The 20,360-nt window shown below is 43.1% G+C and overlaps 1 protein-coding gene across 2 annotated transcripts in view; it reads right to left on the bottom strand.

Moving 5' to 3' along the window:
• The window catches only part of si:dkey-172h23.2 (uncharacterized protein LOC393772 homolog), a 29,183-nt gene extending 9,590 nt beyond the window's left edge, over positions 1-19,593 (bottom strand). Inside the window, exons 1-6 of one of the 2 annotated variants that reach the window (XM_056598906.1) lie at positions 19,309-19,593; positions 5,985-6,028; positions 3,028-3,208; positions 2,027-2,124; positions 1,583-1,660; positions 945-1,251 (exon numbers count right to left, since the gene is read on the bottom strand). In XM_056598906.1, the coding sequence (XP_056454881.1) occupies positions 945-1,251; positions 1,583-1,660; positions 2,027-2,124; positions 3,028-3,208; positions 5,985-6,017 (697 nt within the window). In that variant the 5' untranslated portion in view covers positions 6,018-6,028; positions 19,309-19,593. The remainder of the gene's footprint in view (positions 1-944; positions 1,252-1,582; positions 1,661-2,026; positions 2,125-3,027; positions 3,209-5,984; positions 6,029-19,308) is intronic. The other variant, XM_056598907.1, reaches the window with a different exon arrangement.
• Between the last annotated feature and the right edge of the window lie 767 nt (positions 19,594-20,360).

Here is a 20,360-nt window from a genome sequence, read left to right as displayed (position 1 = left end):
TCGAAAAGGGGAAATGAGGGGCAATAGTCAAATAGAATATTACAGAAGTGAGGGGGTGGGAAGAGGATAGAAAGAAAACACGAATACAGGAGGTCAGACGGAGGCACACGCCCACAGACTCACGCACAAACAAAGACAGACACACATAAGGAGCATAAGCAGATTCAAGAGTTCGTCAAGGATCACAGAGAACCTTTATTCTCTTCATGGCAACAGTCTGCATGTCGGCCACAAGCTGACTTGTGTCTGGTGGAGATGAGATGGGAACTGACATCGGGTGTATGAGATGTGAGGTAAAATTGTGTCGGCAGATTTGTACCCGCGATTTCACGAGTCCTGAGACAAACAACCAAGACTTAATGAAAGATAAAACTCTTCCCATTTAATATTCCATAATTAATATGTGTATGTGTGTCAAAGGAATACAGTGTTTTCTTGTTTGTGTATTTTCATCACACTTTCTATTATCTCTCACGTAGTTTCTTTTATTTTACTTTTTTAATTTAAATAGACATGAGCCCACATTACTATACAGAACGAAGTTTCTTTCAAAACAAAGGACCATCCATTTAGCATGCTAGCTGGCCTGCCAGCCAATATCCACGACCAACCTCCTCCAGTTGACCACACAAACAGAGCAGGAGCCCTGGAGCCAAACCAGGAACTGAGCGGGAACGTTTGTATTTAGCGTAGTTGACCTAACCTCCCTGACTGTACAGGACGCCTGGATGGAAAACACAGAACACGGGCGGGGAAGCAAGAAGACGGAGAGAAGCCTTATGCCGGCCACCCGAGCGAGAGAAAGGGTCTCCGTCGGGATCATTACAGCGAGAGGCTCGACAGGAAATAGGGCTGAACGGGCCGGTGCCTCGCTAACGTGCCAAGCCTCCACGTTACATAAAACAGAGAACGAGGGGTGGAAGCCAGTGTGGCATGATAATCACCTATGCGGTTCTCTGGACCCGTCGTGTTCTCACCCAGCGGGTCCACGGGCTCCGTGGCGTGCGTGAGCCCGCCTGCGCACGTGTTCGTGTGCGTCTCCGTGTCTACGCCCGTTTCCGTGTGGACGATTACGAGTTTGTCCAGGTTCGCCTCGACGCTTGTATCCGCGTGTTCAACGGCAAGCGCTTCAGCGGGCGCGCCGGTGCCAAGCCCCTGCTGGGGTGTCTCCGCCCAGGGGCAGGGCAAGGTGAGGTGTCTCAGGGCCAGCGCAAGACTCTGGTCCAGCCGCTCGCATTCTTTGAGTGGAACCTGATGAGCAGAGGTACACATGGTAACGGAGGAACTGGTAGTCAACAATGGTAATCACAATAAACCAGTCACACAGGATGGATGAGCAGCTTAGACTGAATATTGGACCTGCACCGATGCATTTTCGTGTCCCTTAAGAGTCCTCGTGGGATAGAAACGTTGTAGGTTGTAAGAAAGAAATTGAAATAGCAAATCTGTATTTTTGGATAGGATAAAGGATAAAGAAAGGAGTCCGCTGAAGACTAATTAGAACATACGTTTGTGTTTAGTGAAGTTGTATTTGACTCAAGTGTTGCGTTTGTGGCCTTATTTCCACCAGTCAAACCCTCACCTGCTGGTCGTCCAACAGCATCACCCCCTGCGGTGCTCCGTTGTGGAGCAGGAAGTGGGCCATATGCAGGGCAAGGTCCTGAAACATTACCCAAGGGAAAGGGGACATTTTGTTAAAACATTCACCTGGTCCCCTGGCATTCAGAAGTCAATTTCTAAAAAACTGAATGAACTTTTGAAGTTATTACATCCTCATTACTAATGGACCCTTTTAACAGAGATGTCACTCGTAGGATAAACATAGGTGTCATACAACTAATTATGGGTTTGCTCCTTTTATGCGTCACAGGTCCTCTTTTAGCAGTAGATCAACTTCATCTTCACTAGTTTATTCTACTACCCACGCACTGGTACAATGGCCACTGTGAATAGAGGTGTTTGTATCAATATGCATGTTACATGCATCCTTTCTACATGTCGTTCACGTTGCACCGAGCTAACCCACCTGTACGTAGCAGAAGTGCTGCTGTGCCCGGGGGGCCACCTGTCCGTCGGGCCGCACCACACACAGCGTCACCACGACCTGCTCACAAACGTCGTGGGCTAGGGAAGGAAAAAATGAAGAAAGGTGAGGAGATCCGATGGAAGAGGAACGACCCCAGTTGGCTGCATATCCAAATCTCAGCAGTTTGTTCACGGATCAGTCAGGGGCCGGGCTGCGGCTACGCAGGCACGAACTGTCTCGCGGGTCGTGCCTGCTAACTGTCTGCCTCCATTTCGAAAATGAGTCGATGCTAATCTAAACTAACAACAATATAATAACTCAAGTGTGGTGTCTGTGTTATTAAAACGGAATCAACCCCAAATCTTCATAATTAATGCAGAATTACCATCATTTATAATTAATAGAGGTCAATCACATATTTTAAGCCAATTTCAAACATTCTAGGAATAAAGCACTTCTGTGGTGTAGAAATCTCCAACATCTACATTTTTCTAGGTATCAAAATATTCCCAAACAACTATTTTTCCCCTATCTAAAGAGCACACACACACATCCAGAGAAAAGGCAGGCACGTGTTCTGACCAACGCTGTCACAAGCTGTAAATGTTTACATCTCTCCATCTACTTAATCCATTACCGAGGAATGTGTCAGAACTTCAAACGGCAGCGGTTCGGCTGTTAAAACACCCAGTCGAGCAGAAACGTTCTGCTCTGCGAGGGTTCAAGGGGCTTAACAGGGCTAGGCTGGAAGGCCTGGGTCTGTGGCCAGCCAACCAGCAACTCCAGGGTCCCGGGTGTCAAAAAGAAAACCACTTCCCGTCCCTTGTGTTGGGTCCTCTGGCTGAAACCCACTTTTGTGGATTTGTTGGAAGGTAGTTCCCCCAACTCCTTAAGGGAAGCCACTTAACATTGAAAATACATTGAAAATAGATTGCAAATTGTGTGTGCGTGTGTGTGCGTGTGCGTGTGTGCGTGCGTGCGTGCGCGTGTGTGTGTGCTACCTGGGCATACGGCCTGTAGAGTCACATTGCTAACTTGCAGCGTCGTGGTGAGATGGCGCTGGGTGGAGCCGGAGAACAGGAGGTAGAACACCTTCTCCCCGCCGCCGTCCCCGCTCTTTGCATCGTGCCCAGGCCCGCATGCCTCTTCCTCCTCCAGGCACACCGTCAACACGCACTCCCCCTGGTAGAGACGGACAGAGAAAAGGTCCATTATTCAACCACTATCAACGTTCTGGCCTTTGCCCCCTAACTAGCAAAAGCACAGACGATGCTTCAACAAAACACACACACACACACACACAAACACACACACAGTCTTTCTTCAATGTGTGGGTGTGAGTGACTGACATGTGCGTAGTCGTTCCTGAATGAAAAGTGTGTAGGTGTGTTTGCATGTGTATGTGGTTGTGTGATTGTGTGAGTGTTGGTGTGAGTGTTTGTGTGTGTGTGTGTGTGTTTGTTGGGGGAGTGGGGGTATACTTTGAATGAAGGCTTTGACCAATAAGAAATGAATAAATATTGTCCAGAGTCACGCATTCAGTGGGGCTACATCTATCCCTGTCGTTAGTCACAAAAGTCATCTTCTGATGACAGAACCACATTTCCCCCTCACTCTGCCTCTATGACAGCGGTGGCTTTGTGAGGACCGAGCGGAGCGTCAAAGGTTATCTCTTCATCTCTGTCCCACAGACTGCACAGTTTTGTGGCCTGAGGCGGCGGCAGTGCCCATACTACTTAGCCACGTAGCATTGCTAAAGGCTTTTACAGCACTGGTTTCATTGTGTGCTTCGAGAGACATGAATGTAATGCAAGAGCTGGAGAGTGGGGCCTCTTGCAATCACACACACACACACACACACACACACACACACACACACACACACACACACACAACACACACACACACACAGACACACACACCACACACACACCACACACACACACAACACACACACACACACACACACGCACACACACTGCTGAGTCACTAGCTAGCATAAATGATAAAAGGGTTAGCGCAAATCTAGCATGGCTAACACTGATTGACGGCAAAACTGAAGGGAGCACAAAGTCCCAGAGTTAAACTGTTTAGCCAAGTTTGGGGTCAACAGCGTAATGAAATACGACACTCTCGGAGTCGCAGAGGATCTTCTCATAGTCAGACTCTTGTCATCCAACCAACCAAAAAATGCAAAAAGAAATGCATAAAAATAGAACTGACCGTTTCAGTTTAATTTTATTTATGCAAAGAAAATGACTGACAGTTTATTTATCGAGCCCAGTAACTAAAAACAGACTCCAGCTTTTGGCTTTGTCAATGTGGTGCTACTTCAATGGGATGGTGCTGCTCCATGGTGGACAACATCTTATTACACATTTGTTATTATTAGCACAATCATCTCAAACTACACATACCCGAGTGTCTGTCTGTGTCTATGTGTTTCTATGTGTCCGTTTGTCTGTATGTGTGTGGGTGTGTTTCATTATGCATGTGTGTTTCAATACGTGTTTTTGTCCATGCGTGTGGACATGCGTGCATGTGCGCGTGCGTGGTGACATTGCAGACCACTGCTGCTGCATTGAGTCACCATCATGAGCAATTGGTTGGCATATCGATGCTGGTTTACTCACTCTGCCCATGCCTTGCATTGCCTCTAATTGTTCTCTCCCTTCAGTCTTTCAGAGGACTCCGCCCTGTGTACCGGGCTGCCATGGCTGAAGTCAAAGTGAATCATGTGTTCCTTGCTGCAGACTAATTCAGTCATCTAACTGGTTATGCATGTGGCATTTATTGGTTGATATCATAACGTTTTGGAACACAATTTATGCACATTTCCTTTTTTATATTAACGTTTTCCATTTCCATTTGTACTACAGGGACAGTTACATGTTTCCGTTGCTATTACTTTTGGAATGTTATTTTTTTCACGCAATGTCATTGTTCACTGACTTAAGAGTCTTTGCCAATTTCATCTGGGAAAATACATTTGGCCAGCGTGTACTCGTGTGTGTGCATGTGTGTGCGTCTGTGGCCAACAAATGCAGGCCATTGCGTTTCCGTTTCCTTGCATTTTCTATTCTTGACTGCCGACAAGCAAACATGTCATATAGAGATAATTTCTCGCTTCCCTCTAGTGGGTTAGTTCAAAATAACAGTTGAATGTATGTCTTGGTTGATTATGTACAGATGGTTGTCTGGTGAGCCTTAGAGCATTTAAGGTCAATGTAGGCTAATAACTGAAGCAGCCCATATTGCTTGCTACTAGTAATGCTTTAATTGACTATGACGCATTCAGTTATGCTCCGGCTTTGTCTAGAATGCTACACGGTGATGTGTCACAGGGGTGGGATGGGAAGTATCCACCGCACCCATAATAGGCAGGTCGCGTAAATTTCATGTGACCAAAACAGCCGTTTTTAATGAGTGGTTCAAAGGCACCACAAATATGCCATCATGCTCCGCCTGGCACCGTGTCTACATTCAAAGAACCTAATAGAAAAATAAATGTAAAGAGTTTGATACAATTGAGTTCAAGGTCTCATTAGCCAATATCAATAATAATCAAGAGGCTTCCATGAAAGGCTGTTTGTGGGGACCAGGCGGTAGGGACTGACATGAAGTTCCTCTCATGGCCTTTAGGTTGTAGGATGCAGAAAGAAGAACGGGAAGAAGTGGGATTTCCTTCTCGTAATTCAATGCATCTTTTTTTGATTAGACAAATAAAACAAATTGATTACTTTATCTCCATATTATGTATTTTGCAGTTCAATTTCATTCTTTCATTCATTCAATGTCTTTTTTCAATTAAATTCCTTCCCTCGATGTGGCATTATGGATAGTTTTCGCTGAATGTTCTCAAGAAATGGCGTCACCCTATTACGCAAATGGATGTAGTAAAGTAAGAGACAGAAAAGTAACAAAACAAAACATTAGAATGTAAAGGGAAGATACTTACATAAAGTGGAGCTTGTTGTGGATTCAGTTTCATGGCTCTGGATACTGCAACAAATAAATTAAAAGAGCAACATTACCACCAAAGGAAGACAAAAAAAAAAGGTTTTTTGTATTTCCCCTTCAATTGTAGGTGATGAAAACATGTACAAGTATAAGTAATACAGGAAATACATTCATTGAATTAATTTTGACCAATAACTACTCTTATAATATCGAAACAGGGCAGACATTTGTACAAATACAGGAGGCCGAGCCATAATTAACCCCAGCCCTAGCCATGACCTCAAATTACATTTCCTCTGCACAAAAACATAAAAAAAAGAGCGCAACAGAAAACAGGAAAGCGCTCAACGCGTAAAACAAGCAGATACACATATAGCCTATGAGGCGGGACCTCTAACCCGTGGTGGGAACCTTCTAACCATGAGTCTGGGTGGGGAGAACAATGTATGCCAATGAATCCTTCACTGGATATAGAATCTGAAAACAACATGCTGAAGCAACCCTGGGAGACTGGGCATCTGATGTGCATAAATAACCAGCGTGTCGAAGCAGCCCTGATGGGGCACTGACGTCCTAATAAGGGAGATGTCACGGAGGAGGTGATCAAGGGGTGAAGGGCCGAGCTGTTCCCCGTGCCTTGATGTGGCTGCTCTATTCACAGCTGGGCCACAGGAAGTGAGAAAACAAAAGCGGGATCTTTAGAAAAGTGGTTGGTAGGGGAACGGGCCAGGACATTTTGAGCACTCAATGTACACATGTGTATCCGCATTGACAGACATGATCATAAGGAACTATGCGTTTGAGTTCACATACTACCTATACATATGAAGGCCTAAAAGGCTTCAACCAAACTGCAAAGGATGGTCCATGGACACATATACATTCATGCATGTATTTGCAATCATTGCACGCATCACCTGAGACCATTTTTGTGGACACCTGCTTGCTTGTGCATCACTTGGAACAGCACAGTGGTACGTGAACCATGGAGCCGTGCAAAACAAAAGCCGAGTGTATCTTGTTGTTGTGCTGCAGCCACCGAGTGTGACCACATACAAATTCCCCCATGCTGAGGCTCGCACGGACGTACAAACTATTCTTTTGGCAGCCTGCGACTAAGGTTATCTTGCGAGTATGCAACACGTGCACAGATAGGCAAATATGTCTCAATACTGACTCCTGTTCATGTGTCATGTCCTGTGCAGACAATAAATCATTAACATGGATCCTGCTACCGTACTCCTTACATTTAATAATACAAGTAGAAATGTTCCTCCGTCCGTACCCTGATATTTAATTGCTGATTTAGTGCTATTGTGGGCTTTTAACAATAATATACATTCTGTTATGCATAATCACCGTCCTATTCCACATATTAAAGAATACACAATTATTGTTTGTATTTCCATGCTTAGAGATCTGTAAAGAACCTGTATATTCACGTCTAAGCTCTTACAAGGAAGTCCACATCAGTCTAGTTTAACTTAGGAAGAGATATACAAGCCACGTAAAGGAATTGCCCCATAGAAACCAATGAAGAAGATAAAGGCAAAGCGGTCCAGGAAGATACAAAAGATAGTGTACAACAACAATTAGCGAGGGACAATGAGTGGTTCAGCGTTTCTTTTATCCCCCAATCTTCTGGTCCGTCTGTCCATTTGTCTGTAGAGATAATCCCCCCACCCGCTGAGAGCCTGTCTGTATACGAATGTGTGTGTGTGCATCTCGGCCACAGACCAGCCCACTTACCACCATGGGTTCCATGTTAAATCAATCTCTTTACCAGGGGCCACTTGCTCTTTGGGGACCCCCTGGATGGACCCAATGGGAGACGGCAAGGGCTCGCCTGCTTTCAGAGTGCACGGCAACAATGGCACAGCCAGTTAATGGCTCTTCTTTGTATTTCATGTCTCTTTTATTTTGTGTCACACTCGTTTCAAATTGACCTTGATTCAACCTAAAGCTGAGCCCTGTAGTAAGTCGAGTTCTGTACCTTATCTTCCTCATGTCTATTGACATTTTGACATCCTTTGGGTTACCCTAACACGTCTGGTAATCAATGCCGGTTTCCTCTATTCTACCAAGTGCAAAGGGTGCCAGACCTCAAAACCGCAGGGTGTCCACTTTATAGTGACACTTATACCTATAATGGCCTCGCTAAAACTAATGCCATCTGAATGGATGTAAAAAGCTAGAAAGAGATTAACAGAGGTTTTTTGACCATATTCTACCCTGGTAGGATTTACAGTGTTCTCAGCAGAGTGCTTTTATTCCACAAGAAGATGCTAACAACTAGTCAAGCCTGCCACTGCGGCCACCAGTACTTCACGTCCCAGCACTCAGTCCATGCCTCATAACACATGGTCAGCCAACACGAGCAGATGGATGATTTACTTCCTCACCCTCCACGGTGAAGTAAATCACCACGTCTTAGAGAAATGTTAAGTGTCTCTTAAACATGCCCATCCGTGTCACTGGAAGGGAATTTTCCCCCTCTTTGGATGACGTCGGTATGTTGTAGTTTACAATTCATGTAGTTACAATTGTTACGGTAAAAATAGAACAACTATTTGATCATGCAATAGTTTTTAGGAAATAAATCTGGGGGATATCTATTCTGTTGGGTGTGTCTGTCTGATATGCTAGCACACGTGAGAGCAAAGCACACATCGGACAAGGGATCAGAAGATCTCGCCGACTGAGTCAGAGTGAGTAAGAGCATGTCTGTTCCATTGATGACATTCCCAGGAAGTGTGAGTGTTTCACTCTAGGAGGGACTTCCTAGTGCACCATGGGAATCCTTTGAACCCAGATTAAATTGTCCATAACAAGGCGTCAAATGTCAAGGGTTCAAATAACCAAAATATGCACATGAGAACAACCAACGCCTCTGGTAGCTAGTCTTCGATGCTGATACATAAACATTGTTTACAGCAGCTAATAATTTATTGATCTAATGTGCCAATACATTATGTCACAAATGAATGCCATGTGACCTTAAGCCAACTAACGAGCATGAACAAATAACTGGTCGATATTCTGTGGCTACTTTCGGGTTCTGTTTTCTTCCTTTTTTGTCAGTTTGTCCATCTATTTGTGCATTGTCTTTTATCGATTGCTGTATCCATCTCCAACTCTGGATTTAATCCTTTCTTATGTAGCCAATCACCTACATTTGGAAAAGTACGCTTTAACATAGTACATACCAAAAAGACATAGCATTGTAAAAATGAATCATGAAAGCTAACCAGAGCCCATTGGACCTTAGGAACATATAGTCAAGCTGGCCTGGACAGGCAGATAGGGAGACAGAGAGTGAAGTTAAACAGAAATAGCTTTAACACCTCAGCTTCTAAATCTGGAGTCGCCTGTGAAGAGGCCCATACCAACTGTGTGTGTGCGTGCGTTCGTGCGTGCGTGTGTGTGTGTAGAGACATGAGGGACAAGTTAGTTTGGGGATAGAGGAGGGAGAAGAGGAAAGGGGAGGAGTGATGGAGGGCTCAGTGAGGAGGGAAGCCAGAAGATGGGATGGCACCAGAAGAAGAGATGTGGGACAACTCATTTAAACATAAACCTTTAACTCCTGTCCGATGCTTTTGTTTGAATAACAAAATGAAGTCCATCCAGCAGCTTTACATGGAAAATATTTGAAGTTTATGAAATATCTTCAAATATATTTCATAAACTTCAAGTACTGGAACCCGTCATATTCTTTACAGTTGGAATACAATTGACATTCAAACAAAAATGTGACATTGTGTTAGGTGCTTCCTTACTTTTGCTAAAACAGGGGACAAGCATCAAAACAAAACAAATTGTTCATTACAACGGATGGTAAGTGGGAGTAGTGCAGTAGTGGGCTTTCATAGTGGTGGGAGTACCTGCTGTGTAATGATTAGGCCTCCTTTTCAAAGCGGATCAGGCAGAGGGAGTTCAGTAGCTAGATTTGCTGGTCCTAGTGCCACACCAGTGAACCAAGCAAAGGTTTCTGCCGTAACAAAAAATGAATAAAACCGGCTGCAGTCATGAGGAAATGAGGGCCCAGGGCCCTCCGTCTCTCTCTCCACATCAACAAAGTAGATGGGATGACTACCACACATGGAAACAAAATGGCCAGGGCCACACTTGCATGCAGTGTGTATACACTTGTGCATAAGCATGATGGTATTGTACCACCAGCGCAATTATGCCTGTGTGTGTGTGTGTGTGTGTGTGTGTGTGTGTGTGTGTGTGTGTGTGTGTGTGTGTGTGTGTGTGTGTGTGTGTGTGTGTGTGTGTGTGTGTCCAAAAAGCAAAGCTAGCGCAAAGACATCTAAAGTGGTATGATAAAATGCCGGCCCACTTGAGATAGCACTTGCCAATGGCCACACTGAGAGACTGGTGCTTAAGATAGCCCAGTGAAGAAAGACACTGCAGGGAAGAGGAGAGCAGTGACGTTGTCAGCCTCAAGCATACAACCTCCCAGAGAGAAAGAAGTTAAATGTTTAAGAAGAAACACAAAGCAAAGTTAGGCCTACTCCAAATGTAGAATGTCTTAGGCCTAAGTAAAAACACGAAACTCCTTTATTCAATCTTGAAAGTATACTCATAAGGCTGCGGTCAGAGAAGCAGAGAATGGGTGCGGGGGGGGCTATGTTTCCACAACTTGTTGTAATTATGTGTTATACAACTTAATGCTGACATCGGCTGTTCCTCTATCCTGAAAACTACACCAAAAGCTTGGGAGACTAACTCAGCTGGCCAGAAGATATGTGTGGAATGGGAGGAATGGGAGAGGCAAGGGGGAAGAAAAAGTGTGTGGAGGGGGTTAGGGGGAGAACAGGGAAAAGGGAGAATAAGACTGAGGGGAACAGAGAGAAAGGTAAAAAAAAAAAAAATAGGGGAAAATAGAAAACAGCACATTGCTACGGTCTAAATTCTACAGAAGCTGCTCAGACAGACAGAGAGACAGAGAGACAGAGAGACAGAGAGACAGAGAGACAGAGAGAGAGAGAGAGAGAGACTGACAGAAATAGACAGAAAGAGACAGACAGAGAGAGCGAGGGAAAACAGCTCTAGTTGTTCTATAAATGGCTGCTGTAAGGACAATTGAGGTAAAGCACGAAAACACTTTCAATGCGAAAAAAGCTGCATGTGAATGAGCTCCTTCAGTTATGTAAAGGAGAGCCACTGTTGATGAAAAGCCTGTTCTTCATGCCGCTTCATCAATGGCAGTTAGGCCTATGATATTGATGATATATATGCATCCACCCTTGCTCTGCAAAAGCCAAATTGTAAGCCCTTAATTCTCTGCTGATACTTAAGTGCATGCAACAACATGCCACCAAGAGCACTTCAAATGGATCAAAGCAAAAACAAAAACATTTTTCTTTGGCCACTAACGACTATCGTATGTTATGCAACATGCTGTTTTAATTAAATGCACAGAAATAGATGGAAATATTCTATCTGGTCTATTTTTAAACGGAGTACATTTTCCAATGCCTTGCTCTGTTATTTAATGAGCTATTATCATCTCATATGGCTAAAATGGTGTGGTCCATTCAGAATGTCTGGGATAAAGACATTCTACGCTGGAGTATGCTTTGCATCGAGCCTAACCCACCCGTCTCTGGGCCAGGGGCAGTCATTGTGATTTTTACCGCTGTCAGAATTGGTTTGCTAGCAGACAATGGAGACATAATCTCCCCCCTGACACCTTTCTCACTCACCCTCTCACTTTTGGTGGTGCAGAGAGGGGGGTGGGGGTTATACAATTTTATGCAGTAGCAAAACTTTATTCCAAAACTGCAAAATAAAATGCTTGCTTTAACTAAGGTAAATTTATGTCTATGGGGAAAGAAAACTTATAATGGCTTCTTAAATAATTGATTGAATAATGGTTTGAGGTAACATCATCCTATAGAACTTAAAATGGTGTGGTCAATTTGGAAAAAAAGTGATGTTATTAAAACTTTTAGGGCGTCTCTTTGTTTGAACTGTATGTCTAGAGTGATTGACAGGCTCATGAAAAGCAATCTGAAGAGGCCATAAACCTCAGTAGTGCAGCTGTGAAGAGACTGAGATTTTTAAACCGAGTACATTTTGCAATGACGTGTTCTGTTACTTAATGTTTCACAAGCAAACCTGTTGTTAAGCGTTTTATATTTCAAGGTAAGTGCTTATAAACACTGCAGTACTCCTTCGGTCACTACATCCGAGTCATGTCCTATTTATGGGTATATTGCTTGTACTTATCAACAAATGGAGAGTACAACAGAGCAACCGAAAAAAGAGAAATATTCTGACCTGGATACACACCAAATATGCCAATTATTGACCAGAATTTAAGTATGCCCCTGCGATCCTCATAGTAACGCGTGAGGCAAGTAGATCCGTATAGCACACTCATATCTTCCGGATATGACCGTTTTTCTAAAACCACATGTACAGGTGCTGCACGTTCAATTTTATTATTTTTCCTTCCTGTTTCACCTTCCTGTTGTTTTTTTTATGTTGCCATATTAACACCAACATTATCTTACCCACATTCGTAAAAAAAAAAGATAATTTGGGGTAGAAATTTGTCCCCGAGCACTAGGACATTACCGTTTGTTTTCAACCATTAACGCCCCTAGGGGGCACTTATCGCCACACCTGCCACATTTGGTCAGGCTGGAAGAAAAGCCTTTTAGGTACAAGCCTTAAAGGGGAGACCAAGATAAAAGACAATGATAACATGTGCTTTGGTGTTTGCGGTTCCTGTGGCTAACCCTATTGCCAGACAAGTGACCACTGGAAACAGAGCATGGTCCCGGAGCATCTACCGTCTTGCACAACCATGATAGCCATGACCACTGGCAAAGGAATGACTAAAACCCTGCCCCTTTTTAATGGCCAAACCTTCCCAACTTGCACCTCCTGCCTACCACTGATTCTGTGAAACTCAATTAAGGTTTAGGAAAAATGTATGCGTGTGTGCTTACGGCTTGGTCAACCTTCAACCAGCGGGCAAACAAAGGTTAAAAGATAAAAATAAAAAAAAGATTAAAAAAAAAAAGAGTGCAAAGTTTATTACCTTATAAAGACTGGTGGTGTGCACGGTAAAAAAAAAAAAGGACAAGAATGCTGTTATCTAAGAACTCAAGAAAGCTTGTTATCACTGCTCGCTTATTCTTCATCGAGGCCTGTTTGCACGGACAGGAAACATCAAAAAATCGATATTTGTGTTACTCTGTATTCAGCATTTAATTATTTACACTGGTAAGAGTTTAGGGAGTGGGGTCAGTACAGTACAGACTGCAGTCACGGCAACATGGTGTTTTCCTCTTCATCTCTCTTGCTCAAATGGGTAAATAAAACAGGATGTGCTCTCAGAATCGAGTCCACACAAAGCAGAGTAAATAAAGGCAAGTTAAAAAAGCCATATATTGATTATAAGGAGACGCGTGCGTATCTACCGAGTGTACAATGGGTGCGTACCCATCCTAGACCTAGATCCACTCACATAAATGTGCAATGATAACAGTAATTTGAAACCATTAACAATTCAAGAAAACTAGGGCCCGACCGATTTATCGACCTGCCGATTTAATCGGCCGATTATAGCCTTTTTGAAAATAATCGGCATCGGCCAAAAAGACGCAGATTACAACCGATTTTTTTTTTTTTTTTTTTTTTAATGTTATTGCGCTTAGTATCCTGCAGATTGCGCTCCTACTCGCCTTGCTAACTAACAACTTTAGCTGGAGTAAAAAAGAGGAGATTGAATTTTACCGTACAACATGAAAGCACGCTCGCTCAGGCTGCTGCGCGCTCACCTCACCAACAAGACACGTTGTTTGAGCATGTTTTGACTGTTTTTCTTTAGGTCCCAGGCCATGTTAATTTGTTATACTGTAGACTCTAACAGTGAGACCATACTGCTCAGCACGCACGTGTTAGCTGTTTTTTTTAATCGGCCGATTAAATCGTAATCGTAATTTTTCTCTGAAAATAATCGGCATCGGCACTCAAAAATCAATATCGGTCGGGCCCTAAAGAAAACATTCTGCCAGACAGGCCATGTGACCAACAACAAGGAACAGTCAAAGTCAATCTTAAAAGAGTGCTATTTAATGTCTGAAGTTGAACTGGACATTTCTGGGCGGAACTGTTGGCTGCATTAAACTTTCGAAAAGACATTCTGGTCATAATATGGCTGCAATCGTAGCTTATTGTTGTATGATAACGACTCGAGTGCAATCGTTATTTGCATCAAAGGTCCAGTGTGTAGAATTTAGTGTTATCTAGCGGAACGGACATGGCAGAGATAAAGGGGCAGCATTTACTGTTAACCATGTGGTTACAAGACCGTATTTTTCATCTGCAAAATTAATTAAATAAACAAATAATCATATATATATATATATATATATATATATATATATTCAATGAATAGCAGGTCGCACACCAGACGTGCACTGATGTGTCGGGTCGGGCAGTTTCGCGGCGAGGTATAAACGAGAACACGGTTTTAGGTCTTGCGTTGTGTATTATAGGATGTTTGGTGAAGGTTTTTGAGCAAAGCTGGATGTATAGCATGGGGTGAATGCTCTCACTGGAAACGTAAGTTACAGTTATGGCAAAAAAAAGGTGGTTTCTATCTATTTAAATGAATGATGGATGGTATGTGAAATACCACATGCCAATACAGGGAGGTCCAACTCATTTGTAAGGGTGCCAACTCTGTTTGTACGTTTGGTGGCAAACGTACAAACAGTAGAAAATGTCTTGAGCCCTGCGACGCATTTGTATCTTAGGAAGTGTACTTTATTCTGTTTGTGGTAGTGCTAGCAAAAAATACATTTTGAAATTCAAGGGCCCAGCTACTATCCTTGCAGGGCTGATCACTTGAGAAATGTGGTGTCATTTAAAGTGTGTAAGCTGATGTGATTCAGATGCATGATTCCCTTTTCAGGGAGAGAGTGAGAGAGTGAGGGAGTGAGAGAGAGAGAGAAACAAGAGACGATAATCTAGTCACTCGACTTGAAGAGCAAAGAAGTGTTTAAAAGTAGATAATAATACGGCAGACTGTCATAGCATCGTCCCAGTGGGAGGTGACTAATCACCAAAAGCATCTGATGACGGCGCAGCTTGCCCTTAAAACAGTCACCGCTATTATACATAATTGCCTGTTGGCAATGTTGGCACTCCATGTTGGCTTCACAATATGTAATGACGTTTTCCATCGCCGGACCACAGCGGCGAGGCAACCATAATACTACCAAAAATCTGTAGTTCAGTAGATCCAGTTCATGTCTAAATCTATCACCCCACCCCAGATGAAGCAAAGCCACACCCAGCCAACAGCTTCATATGCTGTAACCAGGGCACTCCAACCACAGGAATTGAGATGAGTGCAGAAATGTACAGGCACATATATGTACACATTCACTTATAGACGGTCAGTGATTTATCTCCTCCTCTGCCTTGAGTTCAAAGTGAAACAAAAGTGGTTATTTAGAAAATACCAGAAAAACAGGAAATGAAAACTTCAAGAATAATGTTGCAGTACATTTTAAAAGGGCAACAGGGTTAAAGCTTACTACATATGTCTGCACGGAGCACTTGTCCTGGTCACGGTAATGGGGGGAATGGAACTGGGGACAGCTCGAACATACTGAAGAGTAACTTTGAGGGATGCAAGATAGCAAAATCCCAATTGAATAGCCTGATTGCAACTTGCAGAGGTTACAAAAAATGCCCCGCGTGTGAAGATAAAGTACAAAGATATAGATTCTGCGCAAATACATGTGTGCTAGAGTAGGCGCAAGTGCTATCATAGTGCAACACTGCCCTTAATAAACGCTGCTCAAACACTTTGCATTGAGGGCCATTATGCATGGGAATTTTCAATCCCAAGTATGTTCACTTCGGCCAACCACAGTAGAGATTGGTGAGATAATCAATGCAGCAGTGTGTGATTCCCCGGATCGCCAAGAGGGGAGAACAAAAGCCTTATTTTCTACACTTCCTCTGCACTCTGCTGGTTCTCTCGCTCACAAACCGATGCTCAGCTGTCTGGGCCACTTCCTGTTCGTGATCCTCTACGTGAAGGCCACGCTGCACGGAGCAATGCACGAAAACAACAAACCGCACAGAAATTACAGAATCACATTGAATAGCAGCGACGTGAGCAGACTCTACAAAGGGGACGAACAATAATAAAGAATTCCCTACGGTGTCTGTGACCCGGCGGGCCACGAACTGAGAACCTATAAAGCACCCTGGAGGTACACTGGCCATCAGGGAGAGTTTACAGCAGTAGCCAATGGGATGCCATGTCACATGCATTTGCGTGCCTCAAATAATCTCCTGCATTGTAAACCAGTTGTTGGCCTGGTCTCCAGCGCAATGCCAAGGACACACCCGACCGACATGGGACAAAACCTGACATTCACAACCTCATTCACTGTAATGCACTGCTGAACTTTGGTATCAGTGCACATGCAAAAGAAGGATATTTAATATGATTAAAAGTTTAAAACAGGCAAGAATAAATGTGAGTAATAACATCCTATGAACCCGAAAATATAGAATATAGAGAACACATAAAAGCGACCAAAGAGAAGACACTACCAATATTAAGAAATTAATTACTAGAATACAATTTAAATACAGAGCGCTACAGTGTTGCTGTGGGAGAACAACAGTAGCAGCTAATCTACTATTCAGGGGCAGTGTAAGTACGTGTCAGCTGGAAACATCAAAGAGCAGAGCAACAGCTGAACACAAGAGTGCACAACATGCTAAAGCAAGACAGGACAACCACCTTTCTCTGAGTGGGGGCAGGGGGGGGGGGGTGCATGCAGGTTGGGGAGAAAAACCCAAGAAACTGAGCTAAGCTCTTGGAAGTCAAGAAACTGGGACAGTGAGAGAGAGAGCAGGCAGAAGAGAGATAGAAAACATGACTCAACACTAAAACATCCAACAGTGGCTAGCCTTTGCATACCACCACCACTGTGTGTGTGTGTGTGTGTGTGTGTGTGTGTGTGTGTGTGTGTGTGTGTGTGTGTGTGTGTGTGTGTGTGTGTGTGTGTGTGTGTGTGTGTGTGTGTGTGTGTGTGTGTGTGTGTGTGTAAGGGAGCGAGATCGTACGAGCCATGTCTGTGTGCTATTATGCCTAATAGCAAGGGATAAAGAATGTGTGGTAGATAGAAAGCTATAAAAAAAAACGAACATTGCGTGTCCTATCTGTATTGCTCCCACTGTCTCCATGGTGGCGTTACTGTTTTAGTCTTTTATGGACTTTGGAGCAGGACATGGATCCATCTTAACAACATCATGCTCCTGCCCATTGGATGCGCCCTTCTCAGGCTCTTTAAAACCATATGGACACTCCAAATAATGCGTTCTAACTGAGCACATCATGGGCCATGATAAATAAAGACTTACTTTGTAACTCTGCGTCACTGGAAATAGTGAGAAGATAATGTTTGTTATGCTACACGTGTGTGACCATGTTGGCTTTGCTTGGTCGCAAAACCTCAAGGGAGTTCTTGAAAGGTGTGAAACAATCAAACCACACAGCAAATAATAGTTTGATCATCCTTACAACTTTATGTGCTGTGGCCTGTATGTATTCGTCCAACACATTGACATACTATAGCAAGTGTCCAATACAGGCTAATTTGTCAGATTGTATGATCTTTCTGACTGAAGTTATAGGACATTGAATAATTGATGCAGTCAAGTAAATTATTTGACTCCTCATCATACAGAGTAACCTGTGGGCTGGCTGTTAGGCTGAAAACATTTCAAACTCGAAAAACTGGAAGGATTAGGAGGTATGAAAACCATAATCAAAAGAAGCTTAAGAAATGTCATGCATTCAATTTCCTTCTGAATCTCTCATTGGGCTACTCCACTAAATTGAAAAAATAAAACATGACGCATTGATCTTTGAAAGTGAATTTGAGGTCACAATGAGAAATCATCAGTCCTACTATGCATATTACACTGTAGTGGATGATACATTCTGGATCTATCTGTTCCCATGACTGTCTGGGGGCACCCATGAGTGAATGCAGTCAATAGACGGGCACAGATTGACACATTTTTCTGTCATTATAATCAATGATTTGATGGTTACAAGAAGGTAACCTAATGCAACTAAACACTGCTCAGACCATGGGAAATGGGGGAAGGTTTGGGGAAGGTTTAAACCAGGTTTAAAACCATGTGGCTGGGGACAACCGTAATATGCCTGGGTACAACCAAACCTTTAGTGCTGCTCAACTTGCGTCACCAACACGGGAATTCTGTGATAAGGCCTTATTCAAGGACGCTCTGAGGTGAATAAGGTGAATAAGGTAGTAAGTAGCATGCATGGACTAAATACATGGGGTTCTCGTTTTCAACGTAGAGAGCCTATTAACTTGCTACTTGCAGTGTTGTTCAACGCTCCTATTTTCTGTTGCTATGTTGAGGTCTAAAACCTTGTTTTGGGATGGGTTTCAAAATGTGACTAACAGATTCCTCTAACAGATCAGATCATCTTGTATGACAGATAATACGATTTAGTCTGAAAGGGGCTCAGATGACACAAGACGAATGAGGTGGACAACATATATAGATCATGCGAGACATTTGATCAGGACGTTGAGAAAACATTGAGAGTGCTGCCAACATTCATGTGGTCCAGGAGTAGGACTGTAGACCTATATCCGTAAAACCACTTTTTTGCATTGTGCCACCAAGAGGCTAATAAAGCTTGGTATTGTCTGTTTTCACAACAATTATTTGCGCACTAAGGGCTCCATGTTGTTCAAGTGATCGTTGCCATATTATCTCCTCTGTGTGGCAAAACAATGGAGAAAAAGTGAATATAACTTGCCGATTTTACAGTTCACGGCTGTCGACTATGGTTTGAAGTCGAAACGGTTTAAAACTAGAATAGATCAAATCCCCTCTCTCAGTCTAGATGGGGTCTGCGCCCGTATGGTATTCCTCATTTGTAACCAAGCTAACTCCGTCCATTTCAGAAACGCGTGTTACAAAAGGTATTTTCAAGCGAGACTTCAAAACAATAAGAAGGCATATTCAAAACAAACAAAAACTATTCAGAAGACAGACCCATTCCAGCCTAATAGGATGCCGGGCTTCTTTTGATCACAACGCCGTGATGAAAATGTCATGCATGTAGTGAGCCACATTGTGAGCGCCGCGCCAGGAGTCTATTGGGGTGGGTGAGCAGAGTGGGGAAATCCTTAGTTTTTAGCCTGTCTGGAAAGAGTCCCTGAAGCAAGAGCCTTAGAAGCTATAACTAATTATTTGAGAAGACGTTTAGTGTCTTGGTTTACCTTGTATCGTGGAGGTCTACAGCGTGCACTCTTCTTCTCGATGCATTCCTCTTGTCCCTCTTGAACGCCTGTTGACGTTAGAGCGTCCTACCTTTTCGCATTTGACTCCTCTCTGAAACGGCATAACATCTAGAAAAAAACTTGTATCTGCATCGAAAAGGTATACGCTTTCTCTGAGATATCTTATTTCCGAAATGGAACCATTGGAGCGGTTGACGAGAAGATAATTTGCTAACTGCAAGCGACCACTTGTTACATGCAAAAAAGTAATGTCTTGTCCCACGGGCATGCAATGCCTGAAATGAGGGGGCGGGCTTTCGGGGAATAGGGATACTTTGATTTGTCCTCCGGCACCTCTATCTCCCTTTGTGAAAGGTCGAACAGCCTGTCAATCACGTGAATGTTTAGTTAGTGTTTTTTTTGTTTAGTTAAGTTGTTTAAAGCACAAAAATCGATGCCAATCAAAACAATGATCTAAATATGCTAACAACCGTTAGCATTTACTTTTGTCAGTTTGAAAATATATATGGGGATTTAATCACATTCCGAATAAATATAATTTCTAAAATGGAACGCTTTGACAACATTGGCTCATTAATAAAGAGTGTATAGTTTATTTTATCAGTATATAGGCAGAGATGTAGTTGGCATGCAGTTCCCTGAGTTCCCTTTATTTGGATATGTTTTAATTATGAACAATGAAAAAGGCTGCCCTCTTGTGTAAAGAACAGAAATGTGCATTATAGCAACATATTGCAGTTTTTCTCAGTCGCTTTGGTACATTTCTCAGATCAGAATTTAAATTCTCAAAACTACCTGCTCAATCTTCACATCATTGTGTCACTTGTGCACAACAGAAAAGCAGTTTCTCATTTATTTGAACAAGTTGCAAATGCTTTGGTACATTCATGCAAATTATTATGTACAATTCTCTGCTCTTTCCTACATTATTAATTGCTTATGTCATGTCGATCCATATGTATTGTAATGGGTCTCTATTGAATAGTCTCACCCACACAACATTTAGGCATTATTTCATTGCATAAGTCTTC

This window comes from Gadus chalcogrammus, chromosome 9, assembly GCF_026213295.1.
Source record: "Gadus chalcogrammus isolate NIFS_2021 chromosome 9, NIFS_Gcha_1.0, whole genome shotgun sequence".
Taxonomy (NCBI): Eukaryota; Metazoa; Chordata; class Actinopteri; order Gadiformes; family Gadidae; genus Gadus; species Gadus chalcogrammus.
Note: the sequence above shows the minus strand (reverse complement) of the source record. Positions and strands in the feature narration are given on the sequence as shown.